At 37.9% G+C, this 9,337-nt stretch overlaps 1 protein-coding gene across 2 annotated transcripts; it reads left to right on the top strand.

The window, feature by feature from the left end:
* Window positions 1–2,216: 2,216 nt before the first annotated feature.
* Window positions 2,217–9,193, top strand: LOC112563621 (ras-related protein M-Ras-like). Of its 2 annotated transcripts, none has more exons than XM_025237790.1 (6): window positions 2,217–2,509; window positions 3,910–4,156; window positions 4,883–5,036; window positions 5,433–5,532; window positions 5,761–5,840; window positions 6,139–9,193. In XM_025237790.1, exons 2-6 carry the CDS (start codon window positions 3,967–3,969, stop codon window positions 6,209–6,211), a joined length of 597 nt encoding a protein of 198 aa, XP_025093575.1. In that variant the 5' UTR covers window positions 2,217–2,509; window positions 3,910–3,966; the 3' UTR covers window positions 6,212–9,193. The 2 variants fall into 2 exon arrangements, with proteins under 2 accessions (XP_025093575.1, XP_025093574.1); XM_025237789.1 differs by having other exon boundaries at window positions 2,217–2,751.
* Window positions 9,194–9,337: the final 144 nt, after the last annotated feature.

The raw sequence follows: 9,337 nt of genomic DNA, 5'->3' as shown, positions 1-9,337 counted from the left end.
TAAAGTAGTTAATATTTTGTGATGTAAAATAATATTGTATCCTTTAGTATCGTGTAACACACTGCCTAATAGTCTGACGTAAGCCTTGGTAGAAAGACGGGATTATCTTTTCAGATGGTGGCCACAGTTATTACACGCGATACAGACAGCTGTCCTCAAGGAAAATCGCAGGAAGAGAGGCCTACTAGATACAATTTTTTTTAAATCACCTGAACAAAGCATGATTCTCTAGAAACGACAATAGACTATAACACAAAACTAGAACTAATAAAGGTATGCCACAGACACGATCTCCCCCACCATCACCACCACGACCACAGCTGACCCTCTGCTTGACGATCGTTAACGACAGACAGGTGGTGATGAGTCCCGTGGCAGGTGCATCCGGAAGTTGGATGTAGCTGTCAGCTCGCTATGGCAGCGGAAGTCCGTGTCCGTTGTTTGCACTCAGGTGAAAACACCTTCCTGTTTAATAATGCCGTGCACCTGGCTTCTTAGGTCACGGCGATAGGCGAGGGAAGGAGGTGGATGGGGAGAAAAAGTTGATGTTTTAAGTGAGTTTCATTCTAGGCTTCGGTAATTTTTTATGCATATTTTTTAATGCTATCTGTGTGGATTAAAAAAAGTGGGGACGTGTGAAAAGAGGTTTGTAAAGAGTTGAATGACATGCCGTTTGCACTTTCCTGTAAGCAGGTATCCTGAGCGCCATGTTCGCGAAACGGTAGGTTTTCTCGACGTGAGCCGTAGAGCTGGAGTAAGGGAGCTAATTCATGTCTTCTTTGTTGAGATGCCTGCATTTACCTCCCTTTCAATTGCAAGCTAACGACATGGCGACTGTTTTCATGCTGCGCGCCAGTCAAGTAGAAGCTCGAGTGCTGTTTGGCAGTGTAGAGTGGACGCTCGCTGAGAAACTTCTTTAGCAGTCTTTACATGCAGGAACATACTGTTAATTATGCTGCTTTAGGGTTTTTTTTTCGGTCAAAAGAGATCTGGGCTGTAGTGCAGATAACCGTGCACAAAAGTAAGGAGTCAACTTTAGACAGCATACTATATATGTGCAGGAGGTCCTGGGTACCATGAACTGGACAAGGAAGTTTAAGGGTTTTTTTTTAAAAAAACAAACAAAAAAAACGAAATGACGATCCAGAAATAAACATAAGGAGGAACTGAAGACATGTTTTCGTCAAAGGCAGTGATCTTCTGATAATAATGATACAGGAACAGAAGACTACCACGAAAACTAGCTGAAAACAACTTTTTAAAAGCGAACCCATTTAGTTTTTTGTCAGTCTCTAGCGGTATCTGGTCCTTTGATCTGGCAGACTTTTAATATCTCTTTATTGTACGATAATTATTTCTTTCAGTTCTAAAATCTAGAATGAATTTAAAATTAAATAAATCAGTTGAAAGCAGACATTCTTTTGGTTGTTATACAGAAACACTTATTTCTATAGGTATTTGGAAAGATCAACAGAAATTCTGTGAAAGGTATTCCATAATGTTCACTTCAGCGAAATACTAATCGTCTTCGTTAATGACGTCTCAATCAATCTGAAAAGAAAATGGTGAATGTCACGATGCCATTTTGCTTTGTGATTGTTTTTTATACGGGCTCTTTTTTAAACCGAAGACATTTCCGCCAGCTGGTGACTCCATGACAGGTCAGCCAAAAAAAAAAAAACCGCATTGGTTGTGTACAGACTTCTAGTTTCTCTGTAACGCATTAAAAAAAAATGTTATTGACAGGAGCGAAGGCTGCAGTTGCAAGTCAAGCTAAATTAAACTTTCAGTCGTCATCTTCCAAAAGGGAGCGTCAGGGTCTGTAGTCGTCTCACAAGAGAAATGCGAAAGCATTTAATAAAACGAACAACAACAAATACTGCGACGATCTAAAACCACCCAATGGCTGTGAGCGCCGTCAAAAGCTTCACCACATGTACAATTGTCAGGTCGAGATGCTTCTCTGGCGATGAAACACAGATACAAATACATATACATGTATGTACCACTCGGATATCTAAAAGTATGCACACACGCACACATGAATGCAGCCATGAGGGACAAGCCACACGCTCCGCACGACCCTTTAAGTGGACAGCTTTTGTCGGGAACGAGAAAATGAGGTCGTGATATTTCACGTAGCCCTAATGACACGCTTTGTCTCGGCGCGCGCTGTGCAAACGTCACATAGGGCTGGCACGTGGGAGCGGAAGGGACGCGTGGTGAAGGGTGGAGCGGGGTAACAACAAACACTTTAGCAGCCGTCAGTTCGCTGGGCCACACTACGTCACCAACTTATCGACATCCTGATGAGGGGTCAGCAGGCGCGACAAGAATAACTGACAAGAGCCTCCTTTCGGCCCCTGTGACGTCTCGCTCGTTGCGTCACTAACCGACCGCGGGAAAGGGCTCAGAACGTCGACAGTTAATAAACCATTGTCGTGGTCACGTTCCACGACAGTGTAGAGGAGACAGTATCCTACGTTTAGCAGGGATGTAAAACTGCTAGGTAAGAGCTTCAGAATGTGTAAGTGGTGTTTGGTGTCTATCGTTACGACGACAGAGAGTGATTCAAACATTGCCATTATCTGCCAGTGAATTTAAGTAAAGGAAGAAAAAGAAAGAAAGAAAAAAAAACCTGCCATATATCTGTTAACCTGCAGACAAGGAAAACAAGGAGGAGAGAACTGAAACAATGATCTATCAACAAAATCTCTGCATGTCGATCGGGACACAAGGCGGAAGTACAAGGTATGTGTCTATAGGTTGCGTGTAACGCGATCCCTCAAACGCTTACACATCGGCGACGTTGAAGTTCCGTGATTGGCTAGAAGTGATTCGCACTAAGAATTTGTGTGCATTCCTCTGCTCACTCGATCGACTGTCCGCTCTGTGTGTGTGCGAGAGAGATAGTAATTATTATTATTATTTTTTTTTTTTAGATTGTATAATAGTCATGAAATAATTAGACTGTTGCTAGGTGTTTGTTTTGAGATACGGATGTCGAACAAAATATATATAGCCTGCTCAAATGCGTGTGCGCGCACAAACACACGCGCGCGCGATTATCATCTTCACCATCTCAACAATAACAATAACATGATTATCATAATCACAACGATGACGATCGAACTTCTAGAGCCAAGCACAATATTATAGCCTCAAAATGCGATGCACTTTACCAGTTATCTTGGATCTGTTCTATTTGAAGGAACAGATTCTAAAGAGCAATTAAACAAAACAATAAAGTAAATTCATAATTAAAACAGTAAAATTTATGAGCGATTTAATCTACATTGGGAAAGGAACTGGAGCCTTGAATGACAATGTCGTAAGAACATTTTGGCAGCGACAGTCGCACAGTTGTTGGCATGTGTTGCGCGGTGAAATGCTGTTGTTGCGCATTGGCATTTACTTGTATGTTTATTATTCATGTGTTGTTTAAAATAGAAGCCTGTCCTGTAGGCGCCTGTACCGCCGAGAATTAGGCTATAAATAGTTCTGTTCCCTTGGCAGAGGTCCATCGATATATAAAGAACATAAAGAATGCAGTCGCGATCCGATGCAGACGTCACGCGCCGTGCCCAAGGTACCCGGTAGCGGAAATGCTTTATCAAATAAGGTCAAGGTGAAATGTTTGCGAGTGTGGAGTTTACGGGCAGCATGGTATTCGCTAGTCAGTTTTAAGTACTCGTGATTCTTGTTGCCGCTGATGTTTCCCCGTGCTTAATAATACACAGTCACCGTGGACACTGCCGCTGCGAATAACATGAGCTCCACCCATTCTAAGACTTCATCAGACTCCTTGATGTCTGCAGGTTTTTGACTAGGAGTGAAACAGTAAACCAAAAGCCAAGCCCATAGGTTTGTTTCGCATTGTTCGACGTTGTGCTGTCTTGTATTTGGCAGGTTCCATCGACTTCGGGTAGAACATTAAGAAGGTGATCGCCGTTCTCCAGGTTCAACATGTCCAACAGGCCTCCACACGACAATGCTAATACCTATAAATTGGTCGTGGTGGGCGACGGTGGTGTGGGAAAATCGGCCTTAACTATCCAGTTCTTTCAAAAGATGTTCGTTCAAGATTACGACCCCACCATTGAGGATTCATATATCCAGTATGTGGAAATTGACGGACAGTGGTGTATACTGGATGGTAAGCTGAAATTTAGTTGTGTTTAGATCGCACCACTATCATCATTTGCTGTTGCACTCTTTGACTCTTCTAGGGAATCAACAAGTCTTCCTGTGGTTCATCTTTGATAATGTAATATGTTTTTAAAAAAAAAATTATGAAAACATACACAGCATATGAATTGTGATCTTATTTACTAGACTTATCTAGAAATTACTATAATGGTAGTATGGGGGATTGTGTTCATAATTATGCTGCATGAAAGCTGAAAGTATGCTGAAGGTAAAACTATCCAATGCTAAAAAATAGAAGATACTCTTGCTTCAGAAACGATTGTCATTAAAAGCTTTTTTAAAAAAAAACTTGTAAGCGTGCATGTAAATTTCACAACTTGCCATATCACTGATAATGAAATTCAGCTTTGTTTTAAAATAATGGTTATGAGGTACTTAATGTTAATAATAATGAGAATATAATGTTAATGCTTGTTTATTTTTATTCTACCAGCATATTGCTTAAGTGCTATCATTAGTTTTTCAAATACTGTCTTAGGAACAATAGCAGTACATGCTGGTCTTAAAATTGGCAAGATTCATTAAAACATCAACTCAGTAGACTGTAATAATGCATAAAACACTGTGCAAGAAAATTTCTTGTTAGAAAATTTAGTTTGGGAAGAAGATAAATGCATGGTGAACCAATGTATGTGTAATAAGTGATTGGCATTTTTTTTACTATTATTTCTAGTGCTTGATACTGCTGGTCAAGAAGAATTTAGTGCCATGAGGGAACAATATATGCGCAAGGGGGATGGCTTTCTTGTGGTCTTCTCTGTCACAGATCGGCAGAGTTTTGAGAATATCCCCAACTTTCATACACAGATATTGCGTGTCAAAGACAGGTAGGCCTAGCATAAGACATGCATAAAAATTGCTTCTTCTCTCACTTTGAAAAACAAGGATGAAATATTAATGCCATAGCATCTTGCTTGTGATGATAATACAAGACAGAGGTATGTAATCCTTAATCATGAAATTATACTTCTTTAATTGTTTGGTGATGTCCTTAAATGAAACTTACTTTGTGGCTTTGGCTCCCAGCTTTTTTCTGTGAAAGTAATGCTTGAAATATGCATAAGTGAGATTTATTGTAAAGTCAATCATTTGAACTCCCTGCCTGAAGTAATTCTAGTTCCTGGACATTCTTTTTCTTGAGAGTTGTCTGTCATGTAATCCTAGTTATATAGCATGTTGACTCTCTTACTTTACCTCTTTAATTCTCAGTCCTTTATTTGCAGAGATTCATACCCAATGATCTTGTGTGCCAACAAGGTGGATTTAGTGCACCAGCGCAAAGTTTCAGAGGAGCAAGTTCGAGACCTTGCACAGAGATTGAGAGTTAGCAATTTTCTCTCTGGTTTTGTTTTTTTTTCTTCCTTTGTTTAAAATTGCCTTCTTTACAGATTTCTTTTTACCCTAAAAGGGAAGTGCTTAAGTGCAGTTGTAATAAGGATAATTCACTATTTGTAAATCTAACTCTTGTTTATAAGCCTTAGTAACGTTTTCAAAAACTATTTTCTTAATCTGTATGTACTAAATACTTGCTTGGACACCAAACTGTTTCAGGTTCCATACATAGAGACTAGTGCCAAAGACCCACCTTTGAATGTGGACCTGGCCTTCCACCAAGTTGTTCGGGTTATCAGGTAAGAATCATCATTAAATTCTAATAAAGATAGCTTAGTACAGTGAAACCACATTGAAATACAAAATATTTAGGAATATCTTCATCTGACAGAAAAAGTTTTCTCAGTGTGTATGCTCCAGGAATTTGATTACTCTTCATTGTGTCTCCTAGAAATAGAAGCAAATATAATCACTTTTTATGATGGGTTTGTTGTTTATCTTTGCTTTTATGTGGTATTTTAGCATGTGTGTGATTGGGTGAGGGAGTTTTCCTAGATGTGAATGTCGGGCAACTACCTTTTATCTTTGTGATTCCAGGGCTCAACCTGCTCATTTTAAAAACCCGAGACAAAAGAGAGTAGGGAAGAAATCAAGATGTGCCATATTATAGTCCTTACAAATAATTCCATTGGTGTTGGTAACAAAATGTGTGTGGTAAAAACTGTTTATTTACAGTTTCTGTGCTGCAGCTGGCATTCTTCTGATTTAAAAAAGATTTGGTATGCATTTTTGCTTCTGTGTGTGTGTGAGAGAGAGAGAGAGAAAATCTTGAGCATTTTAGCTCAGAAATTGTACATTTCCAACTCACGGGGCTTATAGCACAGCTTAGTGAAGTGGGATTTTTTTAGGGGTCTTTTTTATGGCTCTCCTTACTTTTTGGAACAAATTTTTTAAGTACAGATTTTAACATTTTTAAAAGAACAAATTACAGAATAGACAAAGTAAAACTCTAGTGCAGTGGACATTTGGTGCCAATACCAAAAGTGTATTGTTTTTGCATAATTGTCCAATTTTGTGGATCTTAAGAAGCACAGAATCATTGGACAAAAAGATTTGTATGCTACACTTTTGTACACAGAAATTTCGTAAGTATGACATTGTTTGAAGTATCTGACCCTATTCTTATAAACATGAATGATGTTTTATTTAAAATTTATAGTAGTTCCTGTTTTTACGTCAGTCATCTGTACAATTAAGCAGCATAAATTGCATTTCATTTTTATGAGAAAAATCTGTTGCACTTATAGAATGTAAAAGGATGCAATGTTTACTTCTTGTTCTTAAATTCCCCGGCTTTATGCAGTTGTCTCAATATTATCTACACATTTGTGTTTGGATGTATTTTTTGGTTCAGACACAGTGTAGTACTTTCATATGTAATTAACTCTCAAGAGATTTTGATAGTGCATAATTTTTGGGGATATGCATTTGGTATTGTGAATATTTTTAATTTTTGATTTTAGCTCATATATTTCATATAACTTGTTTGATCAGTGACAGATTTATGACTTCCATCTATAATTATGCTTGCATTTCAGGCAAATATATGTTAGATGGATGTTTTGTTAAGGGCAGAGTATTCAATAATTAGTGATGCATTTTTTTAAGCCACTTTTGAATGTTCAGTTTTCTTGTTTTGACTAGAGCTCTCCACCTTTTATGATCTAGTGTCAGATGTTATTATATCTACAATTAGATTTATTAAAAGTATTATTGAATGGTTTTTCTACACTCAGCACTCAAGATCTGTTCATTTTACAAGTTTGAAACAAGCAATTTTATGACATATTTTCAAGAGCAGTTCTGTAAGTGATTAGTTACCCCAGAGTTGTCATACTGTAACTTGTGACAAAGCAACTTGCTCAATCTTTTATTGAAAGTCTATATATAGACTTTGTGACACTTAAAGTCTTTGCAGTTAGATTGAATTTCTTTGTGCTCTGTTTCTGAGAGCTGTCACACCCTATAAATTTTTGCCAAAATTTGGATAAGTTTTAATAAGCTTAATTTGCATTTTTTTATTTTTTAGTACTTATGACCAAAATCAGAAGCACCTGAGTTGGGTTTTTCACCTTCAGCAATTTTTAAAAAAAAATCAATGATTAGATAATATCACAATACAATCTCTTCAATTTGGATGTATATACATGTGTGTGTAATTTGCTAAGTTTATTCTTCTGTTTGTGAAGGTAAAGAATGCAAGTGCTCTTTTGCAAAGAAAAAAAAATAGTTGTTAATGTATTATTTGTTTATGCAGCAAATGAGGATGCAGTGCAACGTTCACTATACGTCCCAGTTTGAAAAAGTTTTGATGTTCAGATATTTTGCATTTTTGTACTTCCCCCAAACCCATACATACAAGGAGACGGGTGCTTTTACTTTTGGAGGATCAGAGTGAGTGTAAGAATGCTATTAGTGTTGATCTTTTCTTCGTTTGAAGAAACAAAATGGTGTTGTTTCACGGGCAAATTATAGCCAGTGTTTTGCACAATAAAGCTGATTACTTAGTTTTCTGTCCCAGATATAAGTATACCAGGATCAGATGTGATTTTCCACTGTAAAGGAAACAGTTATTTGTACTAATATATTGATGATTCCGACCAAAGCAGACTTGGAAAAGATCAGTAGAAAGCAAAGGACGCCAGAACCACATGGGCCCAACTGAAGAGGACTGCCCAAAACCAGGTCTGCTGGCGAGTTGTTGCAGCCCTATGCTCCTCAAGGAGCAACAAGGACTAAACTAATTGATGATTCCAGCTTTTCAATCATGTTCCTCATTAGTTAGCAATTTTGTAATAACAAAAAAGTGGTAGCTTCTCAAATATTTGGTGTAACTTCAGATAAGGATGCTGTTTTTCAGGAGCCATGTTTGTGCTTATATAGGTAACAGTTGGTAAAAATGCTAGCCTTCTTTAGATGTCACTACAAAGTGATGTTGCATACCTTATTTTCTTAAAAGTTTACATAGTGCTTATGGGTTTTCTTCATCATGGTATGGTTTATCTCCCAGTGATATGATGGTACTACGATTATCAACTCTGCTATTTTTAACACACTTTGGGGAGTTGCTAGACTATTTCAGCATTGTTTGGAAACCCAGAGACATGCTGCTTTTGGGTCACAAGTGCTTTACCTAAGTGCATTTGCACTTCATCCAACAACTCCACAAAAGGTACATCTGTGGTCCAGGGTTCTTTTAATGCCATCATGATGCACTAGTACCAGTCAGTTAAGCCTGTGCTACATCTAAAATGGCTTTCTATACCAAGATACTGGTGCAGTAGCCACCATCTGAACTGAATCACAACTTTGTAGTTACATGATCTATGCTGCATGTTTTTGAAATCCAGACTTTTTATCAGTGATGAATTCGAGAATTTAAGAAAACAGCATGTCTTCAAATAACTAGTGCATGCTCTCATATTGTGCAGTGTAATTCATAATGGACCACCTGGAAATACTGGTGCACAAACCAAGGTTTATTTGGCAATACATAAATGTCATTTTATGTGAATTGTATTCTTGCATTCAGTTCTTTGTAGTACGCAAGTCATTAAAGCATCACAAAAATAAATTCAGATGTCAAATTCTTGCTATTTCGTTGCAATTGGTCCTAGTGTGTCACATACCACACTGCATGCTTGATTTTGAACAGAATAAAGTTAAGGGTTATCTAAAATACCACAAGCCCAATAAAGAGAAATTAAGCCTTGCCCGATAGATTAATCTACTGCTG

Source organism: Pomacea canaliculata, linkage group LG5 (genome assembly GCF_003073045.1).
Source record: "Pomacea canaliculata isolate SZHN2017 linkage group LG5, ASM307304v1, whole genome shotgun sequence".
Lineage (NCBI taxonomy): Eukaryota > Metazoa > Mollusca > Gastropoda > Architaenioglossa > Ampullariidae > Pomacea > Pomacea canaliculata.
This window is presented reverse-complemented; position numbering and strand designations above follow the sequence as displayed.

Bases quoted from the DNA above. Each gene is read 5' to 3' on its own strand.
- LOC112563621 (XM_025237790.1), top strand. From the start codon at position 3,967: ATGTCCAACAGGCCTCCACACGACAATGCTAATACCTATAAATTGGTC. The intron at 4,157-4,882 runs GTAAGCTGAAAT...TATTATTTCTAG, and splicing joins ACAGTGGTGTATACTGGATG to TGCTTGATACTGCTGGTCAA. The intron at 5,533-5,760 runs GTTAGCAATTTT...AAACTGTTTCAG, and splicing joins ACCTTGCACAGAGATTGAGA to GTTCCATACATAGAGACTAG.